The sequence below is a fragment of the Hyla sarda genome, chromosome 3 (assembly GCF_029499605.1).
Source record: "Hyla sarda isolate aHylSar1 chromosome 3, aHylSar1.hap1, whole genome shotgun sequence".
Classification (NCBI taxonomy): Eukaryota; Metazoa; Chordata; class Amphibia; order Anura; family Hylidae; genus Hyla; species Hyla sarda.
In genome coordinates, this window is record NC_079191.1 from 342,843,085 (window position 1) to 342,867,218 (window position 24,134).

The window sequence follows — 24,134 nt, forward strand, 5'->3', positions numbered from 1 at the left end:
AAGATGGGCACAAATATGTTCACTGAAGGTGGGCACAAGTATGTTCACAGAAGGTGGGCACAAGTATGTTCACTGAAGGTGGGCACAAGTATGTTCACTGAAGGTGGGCACAAGTATGTTCACTGAAGGTGGGCACAAGTATGTTCACTGAAAGTGGGCACAAGTATGTTCACTGAAGGTGGGCACAAGTATGTTCACTGTAGGTGGGCACACGCATGTTCACAGAAGGTGGGCACACGCATGTTCACCATTGACCTGGGTAGGGAAGGCTGTTCAGTACTGACTTGGTGACAGATGTCAGACAGGTGTGACTAGCAGGTAGACTCTAGAGTGCAGCAGGACAAATGCCGCATCCCCCTCAGCTCAGCTCCATGTGCACGATGACGCAGCGGAGGGCAGACTGCGCTCACACCTCAACCCGCTCCTTATGTGGAATCTCGGGGCGGGACGCGGCAATGGCGCACTTTCCAATGAGAGGCCGGGGACGCGGCCGGGGGGAGTTGTCTGTATTGTGACGCCGCCATGAGGGAGGAGGAAGCGTGAGCAGCTCGGGCTGCGTTCTCTACCAGAGAGAGCGATAAACAAGAGAGGGGAGAAAAAGTAGCGACTGCGTGAGGAGACAAGAGACAGAAGCCGAGAGAGGAGCATGACAGGCGGCGGCCACTGAGCTCCACCACTGACTGACACGGCTCCCGCTCTGCCTGTGAGGTGACCGGAGGAGCGCGGCGCTGAGGAGGAGACCGGCGGGAGGGCTGTGCGTTGAGGAGGACAACCGGACAAGTTTCCTGCTGTCAGGGACGAGGAGAAGTTTCCCGTGTTAGTGACAACTGTGAGGAAAGTTGGATGTGAGCGGGGGCGGCCGCTGACAGGAATATGTGGCGCCCGGCGGGCTCCCCCGTCTAGAGCCGCGGACCCCGGGCTCGCTGCTGTGTGTGAGGAAACTTTGCGCAGGTGATTTTGCTATTGTCGGGAGATTCTGTGACACGGAGGAAGGATGCACCTGGCGGGCGGGAAGTCGCTGCGGCTCTGGCACCTGGTGCTGGCGGCTTTGTCGCTGCTGCCTGCGTCTAGTCGGGCATTGGTCTGTTTACCCTGCGATGAGTCCAAGTGCGAGGAGCCCAAGAACTGCCCCGGGAGTATCGTGCTGGGCATCTGCGGCTGCTGCTTCATGTGCGCCCGGCAGAAGAACGAGAGCTGCGGGGGAGTGTACGGGCTGCACGGAGCCTGCGACCGGGGGCTACGCTGTGTCATCCGCCCCCCGCTCAACGGAGACTCCATCACCGAGTACGAAGTGGGGGTGTGCGAAGGTATGGCGACTACTATCCTCATCATCCGCTGCCAGGTCACACGTGCTGCTAAACTTCCCTTGTAGCATCCTCCTAGGAGTAGTATGAGCTAGATGGAGGACAGGGCTGTGTGATGGCCTGGGGCTGCAAGACGCATGCGATTCAGGTGCAGCTCCCTGTAGTGACATTTAGTTGCCTTACTGTCATGTTCACATTAGTCCTTTTGGGAGAGGAAAGTTCTGTTGGTGAGATTGGAGAATGAGAGTAGGGCTATGGGGTGACATGTCACATGACAGCACATCTATCTAAACCATTGGTCCCCAAACTGTGGCCCTCCAGATGTTGCAAAACTACAACTCCCAGCACGCCTGGACAGCCGAAGGCTGTCCAGGCATGCTGGGAATTGTAGTTTTGCAACATCTGGAGGGCCACAGTTTGGGGACCACTGATCGAAACCAGTGTTTGCTAATCAAGTTGTTTCAAGCTGTTGCTAAACTACAACTCCCAGCATGCCCACAGCTGGAGGCACCCTAGTTGGTAAACATTGATATGTATAGGTATGTTCACATTGCTACTTACTGCATAGTGTTTGACATGGAAATCAGTGCTGTTTCTATGGCAAAAACCACACAGTTATTAGCAGTTTCAACGTAAAATGGCCACTTACCGTAATAAAACCCGGTACCGTTCACTTCAATGGAAGATGGAGAATCATGCAAAAGTGACATGTTACTATGTCATGTGGTTATGCTCTGAAGTTCCCATTGAAAACAATGGAAGCTTCAGGGCATTCCCCACCAAACCATGCTGCCCCCCACATGCTGAGCATGGCTCGCTAAAAGCAGTGACCTGTCCGAAGGCGCATGTCCAAAATGTTTTGGTGACTTTATTGCAGTTATATTTTGGCTGTAACAAAGAAAAAAAAATGTCTCAGGTTGCATGTGACTTGATTTGCAACTCATTTCTGGCACAGTGTAACCTGGTGACTACAAACCCATCAAAGTTAGACCTTTTTGTTTTATGTGAGCCTGTCATGCCATGGTCAAAATACATTACAAGTTGCACCACGTCTATGTTGACATTAGATGCAACAGAGTGATCTTCATGTGACATGTCTATAGTTCTAGCCTAAAATGGTGTTTCCGTGCCCCCTGCTGTGTTCCTATGACATGTGATTGTTGTGCAATAATAGTGATTTTGGGGTTTTATCTTGGATCCTTGCTGAACTTTGCAGAGGAGCTAGAGATGATGGCGATGCCAGTCTCCCTGCAGCCTGTGAACAATCATGTACCATCAATAACAGGGCTGTTTGCTTCTCTGGATTGCTGACACCGGGCCAGATCAGGCACTCGGTAAGAGCTCCTGCCAAATAGCTGGCAGTGCGATGTGGTGACGGCTAATAGAGGAGCGATCCTTGTGTGCGGGGATAGGATGCTGATGATAGCGAAGCACCAAAGGAATTCACATGGGGAAAAAATCTGATCACAGGCAGGCCTGGTATGTGGAGCTCTATGGGACAACAGGAGACAGATCCAACAGACTTGAATATGTAATTGTTTGTGCACCATGTAATCTCTCTGATATGTCAGTAGATGTACCTGCAGCCCCGTGTAAAACCTACAGCTAACACAATGCAGTATCACCATTAGTTGCACTGACTACAGTAATCCAGGCTGTATTGTGGTGTGTTTCGTGTGACTGACAGATCAGAGGAGAGCAGATCCCTTCCCTTGGCATGTTGGTAAGCTGGTATTAGTATGGAAATGGTGAAAGCAGAATAATGTCCGACACATTAAGGAGCAGGGAAGGTCAGCCCAAAAGAGAAGGGGGTCTGTGAATATAGAAAGAGAAGAGTATGGAGGGGATAGGAAGACAATGAAGCACATGGCTGGATCACTGCTAAGTTCATATACATATATATCGTATACACTCCTCCACATGAACATACACAGATTAATTGTATTCATGAGTGATGTCCAATCTGTGCCTCGCCAGCTGTTTTCGAAACTACAACTCCTTATTGTATGGGTATCCTGGGAGTAGTAGTTGGGCAACAGCTGTTGAGCCACAGGTTGGACATCACTCATGTATACATGTGTATATATGCCCTGGTTGCCATGACATCTGTAAATCTTTCTCCACTGCTCTCATCAGATTTATCAATATCTAAAGACTTATTTGTGTAAACAAATTTTTCTGATTGAGGAGCACTTCACATCAATGGGAGTACTGCCTGAGAAAATGCTTGTATATGACCTCTTGTCTCCATCACATACGGCCATAGCAGATGCCAGTCAATGGCTATTATCTTCCCGATATCCACTCTATTAACTCAACAGGCTGCACAGCAGCGCTGCCACCTGAATATCACATGCCTCCCACCGATTGGCTTTATCAAAGATTAATGCACATCTATTTTGCAATTGATATCTGTCCCTGTAGCTTTCTGTTACCATGTTTATCTTCTTACCCTCACTCCTCCTTCCTAAGGGAATAGAAATTTATATCCCTTTAGATCTCCATTGGTAGTGATGTTGTACAGTATCCAGCCTGTGCCGTGGTTTGTGTTTGCTTAGTAGGTTCATGTCATGAATTCAGAGAAGCATATTATGTAGCTAGCTTGTACGTGTGGCATGAGAGCCTGTTTGTTCTCCAAAATATCAGGATAAAAACTTTTTCCCTGCAAAAGATTTATGTTCCCTGTTGACTTGGCTTTTAAGTAGACGAGCAAAAATACTGTGAAAGCCACTTGACCAGTCATAAAAGGTAACCCCGCATGCTCCCTGTTGTAACCAGTGGGGAAACCATAGGTCTGGATGTCAAGCTTTTAGAAACCCTGCCTGGCACTGACTCGCACAACACATACTATTTCTGTATGCCTGACAGGTGGACTAAGTAGCCGAGCACTCAACTTTGTGACATTCAGTATTTAATATGACTCACATCCATCCCCCCACCTTAATAGCTTTGCTGTGAGCTTCAGACACACTTCAGTCAGTATGCTTGGTGATGCAAGAGGCACAGACTGGGGTATCACACTGCAGAAAAATATTACTAAGATATTTAGGTTTAGTATGTATTTTAGTATAACACACTGGCACACACTGGGGCTCCATGCACTGACTGCAAAGATTAGCTCTTCCGCTCTTCCTGAAGAAAGGAAGCAGGAATTGCTAGATTCTATCTAAAGTGATTCCATTTCAAGGCCTCAATGTCTTGTATTTTAGTAGGTTAAGGTCTCCTGGGGCCTCTCTAAGTCACCGGCAGATGTTTAATGCTCCTTTTCCCTGCCTTTCCTTCTAGACTTAAGTCCAGTGCACTGTCTTGTGGACAGAACAAGATACATTCTGAATATCCTTTATTACTCCACCACAAGGAGCCTAAGGTCACTAGAAGCAGTAGGCTTGCTTTATGTTGCCTCACTGCACGTTTTCTTAAATGAATTGCAGACAAGCTCCTCTAACTTTATTCTAATCAATCTTGACAGTCCTATTAAATGATATAGTTAATTTTCAGCATGTTACTATACAAAGGAATGACACTATGAAATGGGCTAAATATCTCTCTAATGTAAGAAGACGAGACCTAAGGTGGTCATTCTAGTTGTCGGCAGAATGTTTGACTGACAGCTGTTCCTCCTGATCACCACCTATACACATGCATGTTCGGCCAAGCATTCATGTGTTTTTTAGGGTCACCTTGTACTACCAAAATTAGCGGGTTTCCCCAACCTTCATCTACTGATTTTACGTAGATGATCAGCAGGGCTTTGGAGGCAATACTTACAGTGCACCTGTGGATTCAGATAATTTTCTGGCCATTATATGACTGGCATTGTTCACCAAATTTCTGCTCTGCCACCTTAGGCCAGAGCTACTCTGCAACATTAGTAACACTACTTGATTTTATTTGATTTTAATTATCAAGCCGCAGTCCAAAGTAATACATTGAATTGTATGCAATCCTATACAATGCAGCTGTCGGTCAGTAGTTCAAAATCTTGTAGCACTACAAACGATTACAGGGTAGTGTTTGTTGCCTCTGTGCACTTTTTTTCTTTTTAGTACAACAAAGGCTACTTCTTGCACAGGTTGCGTGGCTACATGTACCTTTTAACCATAAATGTGACTAGCAAAACCTACTCTTGATGGCCATAGAGTGATGGACATAATACATTGCTTGTTAGCAGCTGTCAACCCTTTTGTTGTTGCTTATCTGAGTTTATCAAACTACAGTACTTCCCTTCGTGTTGTCATGGTCTGCAGTGAACTTTTTCTTCTAGGCTCTCATTAGCTGAACCATGGCGATGCTTGTGCCTCACCAGTGTCAAAAACATGTGGGGTACCAGCCACATAACCTCTTCTCTTCTCCACAGTCCAATTTCTACCTGTTCTTTTCTGTTGTCCTGAAAGAAGGGATTTGTGGTAAGTCATTTCTGTGAGGACCGTGAAACTTCTCTTACAGAAATCAAAGCACTTGCTAACCAAGCCATGTCCTATCAAGAAATGAGTGGTGCCCCATGGTCTGAGAAGCATTCGTGTAATCTTTTTAATGTGCAATATACATGTTCCTAAAGTCTATTATTCATAAAACTGCACAGGTGATTCGTATCATACTGAATAATGGTTGTATTAAACATGTGAAAAACATAGAGAAGGCTTGTAAAGAATCACTGCTCTTTTACAATACAATGCTTAATTAAACAGCAGTTAATGCGTAACTATATAAAAGCGTGAGTTGTGCGGCTTTACAACATTACCCATCTGAGGGTGTTTGTTACCTGTGGTGAAAATTAGCAGCCGTGGTTCTGCCATTTGTATATGGTCTAATGCTGCCTGATCTGAAAGCTGCAATCGTCACAATCAGAATGATTACCGGTGCTGATTTATGACTCCGTTTTATGATTCATGCTTATAAAAGTGGAAAGCTGCTTATGAGAAGCCTTTATGTGTCTGTTATCAAGGCATAGAGATACAATTGAAGCCAATTTTATCAATAATTTGGCAAGTTATCATTATGCTCGGTTGGTCGTAAGAAATCAGCACACAAATCGCACAAGCTCACTGATTGTACCACTTCCTACCAAACGGAGTCTGTAAATTCAGTCAAAAAGCATGTGCTTTGTTTAGGATGATCTCCGTATTAACTAACATTGTGTAGGCCCCAATGGCTGGAAACTTCATATGTATTTGTCATAATGTGCACAAGCCGTGTGCAAGGAGGATGTGTGAACTTGCACCTACATGTAGGTACTCCATATACTCCAAACAGTACTGTATTATAGAAATGTTTTCCACTAGAAATAAGCTAAAGGGGTTATCCACCATAAGGTGACTTTAGTACTTACCTGCAGACAGTAATTGGCATGCTTAGGAAGGATCCGTGCTTATCTTGGATCTAAATGGCTGTGTTGCGAGTCCACCATAACACCTTCATTTATTTATTTTTAAAATGGCTATTTGCTGTTGGAATTCCTTCCCTCCAACTACAAGACCCAGGATCCTTTGTTTGTAACTGTGAGGTCTCTTTTCTCTCACCCCCCCCCCCCCACACACACACACACATCCGCCATCTGACCCTTTTGCAGTAAAGCTGAGCTATCCATGCTGTTCAAGAAAGTATAGTTCCCTGTAACCCTGTGGAGAATATCCTTCCCACCCAGTGTTCGCTCCACCCATTAAAGCAGACAGGCTCCCTTTTTAACACTTGACTAGTAATATGTCTCGGGCCGCACTGCTACCTGGGCAAACTTGCAACAACACTAATTTTGTATGCTGCTAAAAATGAACAAAGATCACATAAGAATTGTGATACCATCCATCAAACACAGGTACTGACACTATAATGTGAGTTACACCAACTTTACAGCCTCTGTAGCATAGTCAAATGAAGGAAAAAATAAAAAAACTGGAGTACCTCTTTAACCTCTTAAGGACATAGGACGTTCTCTAACGTCCCCACTACCTGGGCTTTAATGCCCAAGGACGTTAGAGAACGTCCTGTTGTATTTCCGGTCTCTGCCGCTCACCCGGCGGAGATCGGAAGCGGATCCCTGCTGAAATCCTTCAGCAGGCTTCCAGGGCAAACGCCGAGGGGTGCCATGCGATCTGCGGCGAAACCGGGCCATGCGATCTGCGGCGATACCGGGCTGATGGGGTCTTTGGGACCCGACCGCCCGGTAATTTCGCATGATCCCGGCTGTCACAGACAGCCAGGACCATGCTGGAGTATAGGAGCGAGGTGGCAAGCCTACCACCTCCTCCTATACCCTGCGATCCGTCGGTTAGTTAACCGACCAATCGCAAGGGGGGGGGGGGGCGGTTACTTCCTCCCGTCCTGCCCGGCCCCTTGAAGTCCGGAGAGGACGGGAGGAAGACCGGAGGACGCGACGGGGGAGTGCTGGGGACCAGCCCCGGTACTTACCTCTTCCCTGAAGACCCGGATCCCGGCGAGGAAGATGGCGGCGGCGACATGTGAGTAGATCTTCAGCCGCGGTCGGGCCCTTTACAGCAATGCACGTCGCCGTAAAGCGACATGCATTGCTGTAATGGGACCCTGTAAACTACAACTCCCAGCATGCCCAGACAGCCCTTGGCGTCTGGGCATGCTGGGAGTTGCAGTTTTGCGACATCTGGAGGTCCACAGTTTGGAGACCACTGTGCCCTTCCAGATGTTGCAAAACTACACATCCTCAGCATGCCCTTACTGTCCAGCCATGCTGGGAGTTGTAGTTCTGTAACATCTGGCCCTTCAGATGTTGCAGAACTACAACTCCCAGCATTCCTGGACAGTTTTGGCATACTGGGAGTTGTAGTTTTGCAACATCTGGAAGGGCACAGATTGGGAACCACTGTATTAGTGGTCTGCAAACTGTAGTCCTCCAAATGTTGCAAAACTACAACTCCCAGCATGCTGGGAGTTGTAGTTCGGCAACATCTGGCTCTAAAGATGTTGCCGAACTACTACTCCCAGCATACCTGAGGATGCTGGGAGTTGTGGTTTTGCAACAACTGGAGGCACACTGTTTGGGAAACATTGTCTGTTTCCTAACTCGGTGTTTCCCAACCGTGTGCCTCCAGCTGTTGCAAAACTATAACTAGCAGCATGCACTGATAAACTGTGCATGCTGGGAGTTGTAGATTTGTAACAGCTGGAGGTCCCCCCCCCCCCCCTGTGAATGTACAGGGTACATTCACATGGACAGGGGGCTTACAGTGAGTATCAGGCTGCAAGTTTGCGATGCAGCAAATTTTGTGCGGCAGCTCAAACTCGCAGCGGGAACTCGCTGTAATCCCCCGCCCGTGTGACTGTACCCTAAAAACACTACACTACACTACACTAACACAAAATAAAAAGTAAAAAACACTACATATACACATACCCCTACATAGCCCCCCTCCCCTCCCAATAAAAATGAAAAACGTCCGGTACGCCACTGTTTCCAAAATGGAGCCTCCAGCTGTTGCAAAACAAGCCGTTGACTGTCCAAGCATGCTGGGAGTTTTGCAACAGCTGGAGGCACCCTGTTTGGGAATCGCTGGCGTAGAATACCCCTATGTCCACCCCTATGCAAATCCCTAATTCAGGCCTCAAATGCGCATGGCGCTCTTACTTTGGAGCCCTGTCGTATTTCAAGGCAACAGTTTAGGGTCACATATGGGGTATCGCCGTACTCGGGAGAAATTGTGTTACAAATTTTGGGGGGCTTTTTCTCCTTTAACCCCTTATGAAAAGGTGAAGTTGGGGTCTACAACAGCTTGTTAGTGTAAAAAAATATTTTTCTTACACTAACACGCTGGTGTTGCCCTATACTGTTCATTTTGACAAGAGTTAAAAGGGAAAAACGCCCCTCAAAATTTGTAATGCAATTTCTCCCGACTACGGAGATACCCCATAAGTGGGCACAAAGTGCGCCGGGGGCGCACAACAAGGCCCAGAAGGGAGAGTGCACCATGTACATTTGAGTTGATTTGCACAGGGGTGGCTGATTGTTACAGCGGTTTTGACAAACGCAAAAAAAAAAAAACCCACATGTGACCCCATTTCGGAAACTACACCCCTCACGGAATGTAATGAGGGGTGCAGTGAGAATTTACACCCCACTGGTGTCTGACAGATCTTTGGAACAGTGGGCTGTGCAAATAAAAAATTTTGTACAGCCCACTGTTCCAAAGTTCTGACAGACACCAGTGGGGGGTAAATGCTCACTGTACCCCTTGTTACGTTCCTCAAGGGGTCTAGTTTCCAAAATGGTATGCCATGTTGGGGTTATTTTGCTGTCCTGGCACCATAGGGGCCTCCTAAATGCGACATGCCCCCCGAGCAAAATTTGCTCTCCAAAAGCCAAATATGACTCCTTCTCTTCTGAGCATTGTAGTTCGCCCGTAGTGCACTTCAGGTCCACTTATGGCGTACCTTCATACTCAGAAGAGATGGGGTTACAAATTTTGGGGGGTATTTTCTGCTATTAACCCTTGCAAAAATGTGAAATTTGGGGGGAAACACACATTTTAGTGAACAAAAAAAATTTTTTTTTTTTTTACATATGCAAAAGTCGTGTGGGGTATTAAGGTTCACTTTACCCCTTGTTACGTTCCCCAAGGGGTCTAGTTTCCAAAATGGTATACCATGTGGGGATTTTTTGCTGCTCTGGTACCATAGGGGCTTCCTAAATGCAACATGTCCCCCAAAAACCATTTCAGAAAAACTTACTCTCCAAAATCCCCTTGTCGCTCCTTCGCTTCTGAGCCCTCTACTGCGCCCGCCGAACACTTTACATGGACATATGAGGTATTTCCTTGGGCTACAGATATAAGTATAAATTTTCTCTTTTTACCCCTTGTAAAAATTCAAAAATTGGGTCTACAAGAACATGCGAGTGTAAAAAATGAAGATGGTGAATTTTCTCCTTCACTTTGCTGCTATTCTTGTGAAACACCTAAAGGGTTAAAACGCTGACTGAATGTCATTTTGAATACTTTGGGGGGTGCAGTTTTTATAATGGGGTCATTTGTGGGGTATTTCTAATATGAAGACCCTTCAAATCCACTTCAAACCTGAACTGGTCCCTGAAAAATAGTGAGTTTGAAAATTTTGTGAAAAATTGGAAAATTGCTGCTGAACTTTGAAGCCCTCTGATGTCTTCCAAAAGTAAAAACTCGTCAATTTTATGATGCAAACATAAAGTAGACATATTGTATTTGTGAATAAATTTTTTTTTTATTTGAAATATCCATTTTCCTTACAAGCAGAGAGCTTCAAAGTTAGAAAAATGCAAAATGTTCAATTTTTTCAGCAAATTTTGAAATTTTTCACTAAGAAACGATGCAAGTATCGACAAAATTTTACCAATAACATAAAGTAGAATATGTCACGAAAAAACAATCTCGGAATCAGAATGATAGGTAAAAGCATTCCAGAGTTATTAATGTTTAAAGTGACAGTGGTCAGATGTTCAAAAAACGCTCCGGTCCTAAGGTGTAAAATGGCCTGGTCCTTAAGGGGTTAAAGTATCAAGTCCATTGTGGGATTATATTCTAAGAGTATGTTCACACTGAATAATTTGAGCTGATTTCCAAAATACTCATGCGCAAACAATCATTTTTAATCTGAATTTAATTTTCAAACATGGAGTTCCACTGTTAAAATCTGATCCAGATCCACTGTAATGCAGATTTGGTGTAGGTTTTGCGGAGGATTTCTTTTCAAAACGTAAAGTGTCCTAGTGACATGTCAAAAGTGTTGATCAGAGGGGGTCTGAGTATTCGGACCTTAACCGATCAGGATATCGAGCAGGGAGAAGTATATGTTCCGCATGCTCCTCTCGCTGCTCTGTATGACATGATCAAGGCATGCCTATACACTTCCATTGGGAGTGTTTCTCGAACACACAGGCTAAAACTCGGCAGTGCCTATGTAATGAAACTTTACTCATTAATCTACATTGTGTGCACATGCCCTAACTCTGTTGTTGGAGGTTTTGACTTCAGCAAAAGAAACACTATTTATATTTTATTTGACAAAAGCGTGTGTGTGTGTGTGTGTGTGTATATATATATATATATATATATTAGGGATCGACCGAAATAACGTTTTTTTTTAGGGCCGATACCGATAATCCGTGCAGGTTAGGGCCGATAGCCGATAACTTATACCGAGATTCCGGTATAAGTTATCAGCTATTTAATCCCCTGCGACACCGCTGCAGATCATTGATTTAAAGCGGGCTCTTTAAATCAATGATCTGCAGTGGCTTTTGCGGGGCCATAGGCCGCCGCCGCCACCACCCGCTTCTCTCCCCTACCTGCCAGGGTGCTCCGGGCCATCCATCCATCGTTCCTGTAGTGTCCGGGGGCGTTCCGGGTGGAGGGTGGTCCGGTCCGGGCTGTCCTTCTCCGGCGGGCCTCTTCTCCGCTCCGGCCTAGTACGCTGCATAGACGTCGCTGCGCAGTGACGTCCGTGCGCAGTGACGCACCTGACGTCACGGCGTAGCGGCGTCTATGCAGCGTACTAGGCCGGAGCCTGCCCGGAGTGGAGAAGAAGACCGTGGGAGAAAGACAGCCCGGACCGGACCACCCTCCACCCGTAACGCCCCCGGACACTACATGAAGGAAGGATGGCCTGGACCACCCCCATTACGGGTAAGTTAAATTTTTTTTTATTGACTCGGAGGGTGGGGGAGGGGCCTGACCGGTATAGCGGTATGGGAAAAAATCCATACCGGTATACCGCCTAGCATCACGGTGGGGGGTGCGACGCGGTGCGGTGGGTCGGAGGTGCGGTGCGGCGGGTCGAGGGGGTGGCGGTCGCGGTGCGGTGGGTGCGAGGAGCGGGGCATTATCGGCTTGTCGGCAAGATAATTACCGATAATGCCCAAAATCGTGATTATCGGCCGATAATATCGGCCATACCGATAATCGGTCGATCCCTAATATGTGTATGTGTATGTGTGTGTATATATATATATATATATATGTGTATGTATATATATATATATATATATATATATATATATATATATATATATATATAATATAATTATCTATGCCGTATATACTCGAGTGTTAGCCGACCCGAATATAAGCCGAGGCCCCTACTTTCACCGCCAAAACCTGGGAAAACTTATTGGCTCGAGAATAAGCCTAGGGGGGAAAATACATCATCCCCCCCCCCCTGTCGTCATCGCAATCCTCTGTCAGCCCCCCGTCATCATCCAGACCGCCCCCTCCGTCATAATATCGGTCCCCTCGTTGTCTACTCACCTCCCCAGTTCTCTCGGTCCTGTTGCTTAGTAGCTGCAGGGACTATCCGCATTCCGGTGGGGAGGGTGAGCCGGTCTGGGCCGTCCGTCTTCACCGGGAGGCCCTCTTCTCCACTCCGGGCTGGCCCCAGACTAGTGATACTACATTGACGCCACCGCGTTGGGATGTCCGTCCCCAGGGACGCCCCTGACATCACCGACGTCTGCTGCGCATGGACGTCCCTGTGCGGCAGCGTCAATGCAGCGTCACTAGTCGGATGGTTCCTGCAACGAAGATGGACGGCCTGCCCCCCAACAGTGTGTGTGTGTGTGTGTGTGTGTGTGTGTGTGTGTGTGTGTGTGTGTGTGTGTATATGTGTATGTATGTGTGTATATATATTATTTAATTTTTTTTCACAGTATAAGCCGAGGGGGGCATTTTCAGCACGAAAAATTCTGCTCATACTCAAGTATATACGGTATAGAAATATACAGGACCCTTCAGATAGTCTTGTCAGCAAGCAAACCGACCCAAACAGGAAGGGTGTTACAATTCAGGGGTTACATTTAATAGTTCACATACAGTATAATGAGTTCTGCTTGCAGTATAACAGAAGTTTATGCGTCCTTCACATCAGGTTTGTTACATAAACATAAACTTCTGAGCTTCTCGCCCAACATTTGGCAGATTCAGTCCCAAAAGTCATTCTTGTTTGGTGCAGTGTATCAAACATACCAGAGACAAAGTGGATTTGCTTCAGAGCAACTCCTTTTTTGCACAGCTGTGACATCAGGTTCAGGACTGGTTTCATACATCTGGCTGCATCCATAATGCACCAAAAGAAATGTCCTTTTTAATTCCAACCCTAAAATGAATGAAGGTATTATGAAGCCACAACATTTTCATTCACTTGTAATGGGCAATGAAATGAGAACTTGCGTTGTCCCTCAACTGAAGGAAATCTACTATTTGTATGTTCCTTGCAGCTATAGAGGAACCTGATTACTAAAGTGGAGGTGTGCCAGACAGGATTTGTGGGCATGAAGTTTAACGCCATTGGGACTTTTCACAATCCGTCTAATATAAACATATCTTCACTGGTAGTAAGAAACATCAGCATGAGATGAGGTACTATTCTTATGTCATCTCATATGACCCCTCCAATACAAAATATAGCTGTTATGTCTCATGGAATCCTGCTTCAGAAGGAAATCCTGTTATCTGTGCCAGCTCAGCCTGGATTTTATTGAAGATCCTGCACACAGGGTGAATCATTTTTAAAGATTGTGTTGAAAAGGCCAATTCATGTAGATAATGAAGCTTCAAGTCTTCGACTGCATATCTTTTGTAAGCAATAGGTAAGTTTCTGATTGTTCTTCTGTACACAGTTACTTCACATCTATTAACCATGTCCACTTTCAATGCCCATTATTCAAAACTGTTTTGAGGGATTTCTACCAGAGTTCTGACACAAGCCTTAAAGGGCTACTCGCCCCTCGACATCTTATCCCCTATCAAAAGGATAGGGGATAAGATTCTGATCCCCTATCGGGGATCTCGGCTGCAGCTCCCCTCTGTCATTACTGCACCAAGCAAACTCGCTCTGTGTGTAATGACAGGCAATACAGGGGCCGGTGCATCGGCCCTCCCCCTCAATACAAGTGTTTGGGAGGGCATGGCGGCAGTCACACCCCCTCCCATAGACTTGCATTAAGGACGCATGCCGTGACGTCACGAGGGGTGGAACCATGATGTCATGATGCTCTGACCCCTGTATCACCCGTCATTACGCACAGAGCAAATTTGTTCAGTGCAGTAATGACACAGAGGTGCTGCAGCCGAGATCCCGGGGGTCCCCAGCAACGGGACCACCGCGATGAGACAATCTTATCCCCTATAATTTGGATAGGGGATAAGATGTCTAAGGGCGGAGTACCCCTTAACGACCAAGGAGGTATATTTACGTCCTTGGCCTGCTCCCGCGATATAACGCGGGGTTACGCAGTGACCCCCGTGTCATATCGGGTCGGTCCCGGCATGTAACTGAAGCCGGGGCTAATAGCGCGGCAGAGATTATTAACCCTTTAGACACTGCATTCAATGTTGAACGCTGCGTTCAAAGTGTAACGCCATGTCTGAAACTAAAGTAAAAGCTTCCCATCTGCTCAGTTGGGCTGATCGGAATCACCGCAGTGAAAATGCGGTGTCACAATAAGCTAGGACGCGAACGGAGGTCCTCTTACCTTCCTCTGGTGCGTCCGATCGTCAATTGATTGCTCCAAGCCTGAGACGCTGGCTTGAGCAATGGACAGCTGATAACGCTGATCAATGCAAAGCCATGGCTTTGCAGTGATCAGTGTAAAAGATCAGTGTATGCAGTGTTATAGCCCCCTATGGGAGCTATAACACTGCAAAAAAAAGTGTTAAAGTTAATAAATGTGATTTAACCCTTTCCCTAATGAAAGTCCAAATCACCCCCACCCCCCCTTTTCCCATAAAAAAAACCTAAAAAAACATGTAAATAAAAATAAACATATGTGGTATCGCCACGTGCGTAAATGTCCGAACTATAAAAATAAATTAATCATTAATTAAACCACACAGTCAATGACGTATGCGCAAAAAAAATTCTTAAGTCCAAAATAACGTATTTTTGGGCAATTTTATATCCTGAAAAAATGAATAAAAAGCAATCAAAGTCCAATCAATACAATACTTCAGATCACTGCACAAAAAAGGAGCCCTCATACCGGCCCATACGCGGTAAAATAAAAAAGTAATAGGGCTCAGAAGATGACAATTTTAAACGTATACATTTTCCTGCATGTAGTTATGATTTTTTTTCGACTAAATCAAACCTATATAAGTAGGTAATCACCTTAATCGTATGGACCTACAGAATAAAGATAAGGTGTCATTTTTACCGAAAAATGTACTGCGTAGAAACGGAAGCCCCCAAAAGTTACAAAATTGTGTTTTTTTTCTTCAATTTCGTTGCACAATGTGTTGTTTTTTTCCGTTTCGCCGTAGATTTTTGGGTAAAATGACTGATGTCACTGCAAAGTAAAATTTGGTGGTTCAAAAAATAAGCCATAATATGGATTTTTAGGTGCAAAATTGAAAGAGTTATGATTTTAAAAAATGTGAGGAGGAAAAAACAAAAGTGCAAAAACTGAAAAATCCATGGTCCTTAACCTCTTCAGGACGCAGGGCGTATGGATACGCCCTGCATTCCGAGTCCTTAAGGACCGAGGGCGTATCCATATGCCTGTGGGAATTCCGGTCCCCACCGCTAGCCGGTTGGGGACCGGAGCCGGATGCCTGCTGAAATCGTTCAGCAGGCATGCCGGCATATCGCCCAGGGGGGTCATTATGCCCCCCCCCCATGTCGGCGATGGCCACAGTCAATTCAGTCCAGCCATCTGCGGCGATTCCGGGTCAATCGGGTCTCCGGTGACCCGGAATTACTGGCTGATCTGGGCTGTCTCTGACTGCCCCGAACAGCCATAGCCAGCAGGGGTGAGGTGGCACTGGCGCCACCTCACAATCGCCCTGATTCGTCGGCCGGTTTACCGGCCGACCAAACAGGGCACCTGCTGTGGGTGTCACTCCCACACCCCGCTCCGCCCCTCTTCCGGAGGACGTGAGCGGGTGCGGGAAGAAGACCCCGGCAGCTGGGGACCCTGATACCCGGCGTCCCTGTTGGGATCGGGGCCCCAGGAGCGACGGCGGCGGCGGGACTGAGCTGTGCCCGGAGCAGCAGCAGGAGGTGAGTGACAGCCTCCTGCTGTTGCTTAGCAACAGCTCCCAGCATGCAAAAAGGGCATGCTGGGAGCTGTAGTTATGCAACAGCTGGAGGTAGACCACCACAACTCCCAGCATTACCTTATGGGCAGTTGTAGTGGTGCATCTGCTGGTTGCATAACTACAACTCCCAGCATGCCCGTTGGCTGTCGGTGACTGCTGAGAGTTGTAGTTTTGCAACAGCTGAAGGCACACTGGTTGTGAAACTCAAGAGTTTTTTTTTTACCAAACTCAGTGTTTCACGACCGGTGTGCCTTCAGCTGTTGCAAACTACAACTCCCAGCATGCACCATATGCTGGGAGTTGTTGTTTTGCAACAGCTGGAGGCACACTGGTTGTGAAACACTGAGTAAGGTCACAAACTCGGTGATACATAATCAGTGTGCCTACAGCTGTTGCAAAACTAAAACTCTCAGCATGTACAGTCTGTCAGTGCATGCTGGGAGTTGTAGTTTTGCAACAGCTGGATGTACACTCACATGGTTGGAGGTTTACAGTAAGTATCCGGCTGCAAGTTTGAGCTGCGGCAAATTTTCTGCCGCAGCTCAAACTGCCAGCAAGAAACTACTGTGAACCCCCGCCCGTGCGACTGTACCCTAAAAACACTACACTACCACAAAATAAAATAAAAAGTAAAAAACACTACATATACACATACCCCTCCCCAATAAAAATGAAAAACGTCTTGTACGCCACTGTTTCCAAAACGGAGCCTCCAGCTGTTGCAAAACAACAACTCCCAGTATTGCCGGACAGCCGTTGACTGTCCAAGCATGCTGGGAGTTTTACAACAGCTGGAGGCACCCTGTTTTGGAATCACTAGCGTAGAATACCCCTATGTCCACCCCTATGCAATCCCTAATTAAGGCCTCAAATGCACATGGCGCTCTCACTTTGGAGCCCTGTCGTATTTCAAGGCAACAGTTTAGGGTCACATATGGGGTATCTCCGTACTCAGGAGAAATTGTGTTACAAATTTTGGGGGGTATTTTCTGCTTTTACCCTTTTTAAAAATGTAAAATTTTTGGGAAAACAAGCATTTTAGGTTAAATTTTTTTTTTTTTTTTTACATATGCAAAAGTCGTGAAACACCTGTGGGGTATAAAGGTTCACTTAACCACTTTTTACGTTCACCGAGGGGTCTAGTTTGCAAAATAGTATGCCATGTGTTTTTTTTTTTTTGCTGTCCTAGCACCATAGGGGCTTCCTAAATGCGACATGCCCCCCGAGCAAAATTTGGTCTCAAAAAGCCAAATATGACTCCTTCTCTTCTGAGCATTGTAGTGCACTTCAGGCCAACTTATGGGGTACCTCCATACTCAGAAGAGATGGGGTTACAAATGTTGTGGGGTATTTTCTGCTATTAACCCTTGCAAAAATGTGAAATTTGGGGGGGTAACACATTTTTGTGAAATTTATTTTATTTTTTTTTTTACATATGCAAAAGTCGTGAAACACCTGTGGGCTATTAAGGCTCACTTTATTCCTTGTTGCGTTCCTCAAGGGGTCTAGTTTCCAAAATGGTATGCCATGTGTTTTTTTTTTTTTTTTTTGCTGTTCTGGCACCATAGGGGCTTCCTAAATGCAACATGCCCCCCAAAAACGATTTCAGAAAAATGTACTCTCCAAAATCCCCTTGTCGCTCCTTCGCTTCTGAGCCCTCTACTGCGCCCACCGAACACTTTACGTAGACATATGAGGTATGTGCTTACTCGAGAGAAATTGGGCTCTAAGTATAAATTTTCTCCTTTTACCCCTTGTAAAAATTCAAAAATTGGGACTACAAGAACATGCGAGTGTAAAAAATGAAGATTGTGAATTTTCTCCTTCACTTTGCTGCTATTCCTGTGAAACCCCTAAAGGGTTAAAATGCTGACTGAATGTCATTTTGAATACTTTGGGGGTGTAGTTTTTATAATGGGGTCATTCATGGGGTATTTCTAATATGAAGACCCATCAAATCCACTTCAAACCTGAATTGGTCCCTGAAAAATAGTGAGTTTGGAAATTTTGTGAAAAATTGGAAAATTGCTGCTGAACTTTGAAGCCCTCTGGTGTCTTCCAAAAGTAAAAACTTGTCAATTTTATGATGCAAACATAAAGTAGACATATTGTATATGTGAATAAAAAAAAAATATTTGGAATATCCATTTTCCTTACAAGCAGAGAGCTTCAAAGTTAGAAAAATGCTAAATTTTAAATTTTTTCATCAAATTTTGGGATTTTTCACCAAGAAAGGATGCAAGTTACCACAAAATTTTACCACTGTTAAAGTAGAATATGTCACGAAAAAACAATCTTGGAATCAGAATAACTAAAAGCATTCCAGAGTTATTAATGTTTAAAGTGACAGTGGTCAGAATGGCCAGTCCTTAAGGTGAAAAAGGGCTAAGTCCTTAACCCCTTAAGGACACATGACGTACTGGAACGTCATGTGTCCACTCCCGATCTATAACGCGGGGCCACGGCGTGGCCCCGCGTCATAGCGGGTCGGGCCCGGCCTCTAACAACGGCCGGGACCCGTGGCTAATAGCGCGCGGCATTGATCGCTGTGCCGCGCGCTATTAACCCTTTAGACGCGGCGTTCAAAGTTGAACGCCGCGTCTAAAGTGAAACCGAAAGCATGCCGGCTAGCTCAGTGGGCTGTTCGGGATAGCCGCGGTGAAATCGCGGCATCCCGAACAGCTGACAGGACAGCGGGAGGGCCCCTACCTGCCTCCTCGCTGTCCGATCGCCGAATGACTGCTCAGTGCCTGAGATCCAGGCATGAGCAGTCATGCGGCAGAATCATCGATCACTGGTTTCTTATGAGAAACCAGTGATCAATGTAAAAGATCAGTGTGTGCAGTGTTATAGGTCCCTATGGGACCTATAACACTGCAAAAAAAAAGTGGAAAAAAAAAGTGAATAAACATCATTTAACCCCTTCCCTATTAAAAGTTTGAATCACCCCCCTTTTCCCATAAAAGAAAAAACACAGTGTAAATAAAAATAAAAATAAACATAAATGGTATCGCCGCGTGCGGAAATGTCCGAATTATAAAAATATATCGTTAATTAAACCGCACGGTCAATGGCGTGCGCGCAAAAAAATTCCAAAGTCCAAAATAGTGCATTTTTGGTCACTTTTTATATCATGAAAAAATGAATAAAAAGCGATCAATAAGTCCTATCAATGCAAAAATGGTACCGTTAAAAACTTCAGATCACGGCGCAAAAAATGAGCCCTCATACCGCCCCATACACGGAAAAATAAAAAAGTTATAGGGGTCAGAAGATGACAATTTTAAACGTATTAATTTTCCTGCATGTAGTTATGATTTTTTCCAGAAGTCCGACAAAATCAAACCTATATAAGTAGGGTATCATTTTAATCGTATGGACCTACAGAATACATATCAGGTGTCATTTTTACCGAAAAATGTACTACGTAGAAACGGAAGCCCCCAAAAGTTACAAAACAGCGTTTTTTTTTTAATTTTGTCGCACAATGATTTTTTTTCCCGCTTCACCATAGATTTTTGGGCAAAATGACTGACGTCATTACAAAGTAGAATTGGTGGCGCAAAAAATAAGCCATCATATGGATTTTTAGGTGTAAATTTGAAAGAGTTATGATTTTTTAAAGGCAAGGAGCAAAAAACGAAAATGCAAAAACGGAAAAACCTCCGGTCCTTAAGGGGTTAAGGGGTAAGAGGTAAGAGGTAAAAGACTGGCTAATATATGCTATGGGAAACACTATTTTTGCCTGAAATTTCTTTTTAAAGAGGCCACTTTTGAGGGCTGTCGTCTTATTTAAAAACTCTTACCTCTGGAACCCCCCCCCCACCTAATGGCTTCTGTTCCACAGGGCTGTACATCCAGATAAAGACTGAGTTGTTCATGGTTTTATCCATCCAGGGGTGGGTGTGTGTGTGTGTGTGATAAAATCAGCATGGTCCCTGTGCTCTCCTCCCATGCCTGTGCCAGTGCCCTGTCTTAGCCATATTTTGAATGTGTGCAGGAAATTGTATTTACGGGCTAGAGCATAAACAGACATGTATTTTTTTTTTCTTCTATCTGATTGTAAACTTATTTAATTTTTTATACATTTTTCTAGGGCAGTTTCCTTGCCTAAACTGTTTTTAACAGCATTTAGAGAGTCTGTACAGCAAGCAACCTGGTCATAAACAGCCGTCTGATATAGATTCTATTCACTAAAACAGGAGTGTTTTCTAGGCACGCTCTGTGAACTGTGTAGAGGTAATTCTACAGGAAGATGAGATCTTGGCTTCTGCTATTTGGTGTACCTCTGTTAGTTATATGCATATATAGAAAAAAGAGACCAGCTCACTGCCCTGTAGTCTCTTAAAATTGGAGGAACTTCTGTGGTTACTTGGAAGCGCAGAACTGATGGCCAAGCCGCATACTTGGTGTGAACAGGTTAACAAAAAATAGTGAAAATTCCAGCTCCCAAAAACAAGATAAAAGTCCAAAATTTTTTACACATGATTAAAATGAATGCAAAAATTTAAACCAAAAGGTGGTTTTATAAGCATAGCAGAAACTCCGACGCATTTGTAACCATCATGGCTCTGTCATGGCACACCACTGTCTGTCTCATGCATCCTTATATACTCGAAGAGGGAGATTTATCAAAACTTGTCCAATCTGATTGGTTGCTATGGACAACTGGGCAACTTTTCCTCTGCACAGGTTTTGATAAATCTCTTAGTTTCGAACATGTTCGATATCAGAATTAATATAGTTGTCTATAAATGAGTATCTTTCTTTCAGTGTGAATTCTCAATGTCCAGTGGATTCATGACTTCACATTCTACGTTATTTATGAATTATACACAGTTAAATGATTGTTTTATTTTTTATTTTTTCCAAAATCATGCCACAGTAAGATTTTAGTCTTTCTCATCCTACTACATTTATCTGATAGCTGCTTAATGTGGCAGTTTTTTTTTATTTTTTATATTTTACTTTCAACTTCTCATGCCATTTTGCGCCAATCATTTCACTAATGTGAAAACAGACAAAGTTGGTCAGAAAAGTGCAAACACCATGGGGGAGATTTATCAAAACTTGTGTAGAGGAAGTTTACGTGCAGTTGCCTATAGCAACCAGAGTGCTCTTTTGAGGTAATCTGGTTGCTATGGGCAACTTCACTACTCTTCCTCTACAAAGATTTGATAAATCTGCCAAACTCTGTAGGGAAACCTATAATAAATGTATCTGTAATGCAGAAAATACAAAGGCCATGCTCCTTTTTAATGATTTCTTAGCAAAGTTGTCGGGTAGGTGAAAAATCAAGCAAAAACTGAAAGTCGTGAATAAGCCTGAATTGCTACAAACATGAAAATAAACAGTTTTTACGCTAGTAAATCTGGGCCATTGTTATATTTTATGTGCACAGAACTACAATTCTTTGGTGACCTTTATTCTTAGAAAGCTTATTAAAATCAGTTTTCTTCTTGTCTTTAGACTAATGACTTGCAGGTTTATTATACATGTCTGGGTGTTGTTCTCTATTTAACCTGTTAATTGTCATCTGTTCTGTTGCTTAGTAACTGGTAAACTTAGAATGTGGAGTGCACAGTAGCAGTAAATATAATCAGGTCATATTCTAACAAGAACATATGATCATGGGATCTGCTGTTGAAATGTACAGCACTGTGGCAGTGTCTCTAAGAGCAGGGATGTGGAAATTGTATCGCCCGACACCCGGGGCATGCAGTTCCGGGTGCCGGACAGATTAATTCTTCAGGCATTTAGCCCTGCTTCGGGCAAGCAGGGCTAAATGCCTAAAGAATTCACATATAACGGGGCAATCAGTTTTGCCCTATAACTAAACACCTAAAGACTGCAGCTGTGTGCTGCAGCCTATAGCGAGCCGTACAGGACAACAGCGCCCCGGCGTAGGCGCGTGCAATGACGTCACTCGTCACGCGCCCCTCCGTCCGGACCGAGGATGCGGTCCAGAAACAACAGTGACTGCTGAGCCCCTGAGTCTGCCGGAGCGACAGATAGCAAGGGTTTGGAGAGGAGGTGGGGTTTAGTAAATAATGTGGTACAGGAGAGGGGAGGGTGTTGGGTTTAAATATAATGAAGCATGGGGCATCAGAGGGGGGGGGATATAATGACACGGGGCATCAGAGCGGGGGGAGGATACAATGACACGGGGCATCAGGGGGGGAATATAATGACACAGGGGCATCAGAGGGGGGGGGGGAATATATAGACACGGGGCATCAGAGGGGGGGAATATATAGACACGGGGCATCAGAGGGGGGGGGAATATATAGACACGGGGCATCAGGGGGGGGGAATATATAGACACGGGGCATCAGGGGGGGGGAATATATAGACACGGGGCATCAGGGGGGGGGAATATATAGACACGGGGCATCAGGGGGGGGGAATATATAGACACGGGGCATCAGGGGGGGGGAATATATAGACACGGGGCATCAGAGGGGGGGGAATATATAGACACGGGGCATCAGAGGGGGGGGGAATATATAGACACAGGGGGCATCAGAGGGGGGGGGAATATATAGACACGGGGCATCAGAGGGAGGGGGGATATAATGGCGCAGGGGACATCAGAGGGAGGGGGGATATAATGGCGCAGGGGACATCAGAGGGAGGGGGAATATAATGGCACGGGGCTCTACTTGATCCCTACCTGATAAAAGGGACATGCCTACCTGAAGGAAGAATACCTACTTAAAGGAATACTGTAGTACAAAATAACTTATCCCCATAAGTGATCGCGGGGGTCTGACTGCTTTGACAACCCCCCCCATGTCTTGTATGAGGCCCCAGCAGACGGCATGAAGGGAACGTTCCGTCCCTGCATGACATGGCTGCTGAAATGCCCCCTCCATGTGTCTATGGGATACATGGGGGGGGGGGGGTTTCGGTCGCTGCGTCATTCAGACAAGCCCCCATTTCTGCCGGGGCCCATTACAAAATATTAGGGGGAGGGCTTTCCCCGCAGTCAGGAGAAGTTATTTTGCACTGCAGTATTCCATTAATGGGGTGGACTTGCTTATCAGGTACCCTATACACCTAATGGGGTGACATACTGGTCTGCCTATCAAGGTTTTATTAATAAAATACCTTATTTACATACTATTTGGGTTAAAATGATTTTGTACCAGGACAGGTGGATTTTTATGAGGGACAAGTAGATTCTGCACCGTTTTAGTCCCTTGGACAAGTAGTCTTTTTTTTTTTTTTTTTTTTTTTTTTTTTTTTCCACACCCCTGCTCTATATGTCCAACTACAAGATAAACTTTCAGCAACTTATCCAAATTATTTTATAGCATCATATATTTTACTACTTTTGAAAGTTGTTTACAGTGTATTCAGCAACCTTTGCTCAACGCTCTCTAAATACCTACAAGCTAAGGCTACTTTCACATTGCTGTCATGATCCGGCCTGTTGTTAACCCGTTATCCATCAATAACAAATCATGAATTAAAGGGGTAGTCCAGTGCTGAAAAACTTATCCCCTATCCTAAGGATAGGGGATAAGTTTCAGATCGCGCGGGGTCTGACCGCTGCACCCCCCCCCCCCCCCCGCGATCTCCTGTACGGGGCCCCGGCTTGCTGGCCAGATAGCGGGTGTCGACCACCTCACAAATCGGCAACCGACACGCCCCCTCAATACATCGCTATGGCAGAGCCGGAGATTGCCGAAGACAGTGCTCCGGCTCTGCCATAGAGTTGTATTGAGGGGGCGTGTCAGCCGCTGCTTCTTGCGGGGGGTCAACACGCCACCCCCCTCCCGCGGGCTGCTAGGGCCCC

At 45.4% G+C, this 24,134-nt stretch overlaps 1 protein-coding gene across 2 annotated transcripts in view; it reads left to right on the forward strand.

The window, feature by feature from the left end:
- The first annotated feature begins 299 nt into the window (after positions 1-299).
- CRIM1 (cysteine rich transmembrane BMP regulator 1) overlaps positions 300-24,134 on the forward strand; it is a 769,789-nt gene continuing 745,954 nt past the window's right edge. Inside the window, exon 1 of one of the 2 annotated variants that reach the window (XM_056567417.1) lies at positions 300-1,307. In XM_056567417.1, the coding sequence (XP_056423392.1) occupies positions 995-1,307 (313 nt within the window). In that variant the 5' untranslated portion in view covers positions 300-994. The remainder of the gene's footprint in view (positions 1,308-24,134) is intronic. The other variant, XM_056567416.1, reaches the window with a different exon arrangement.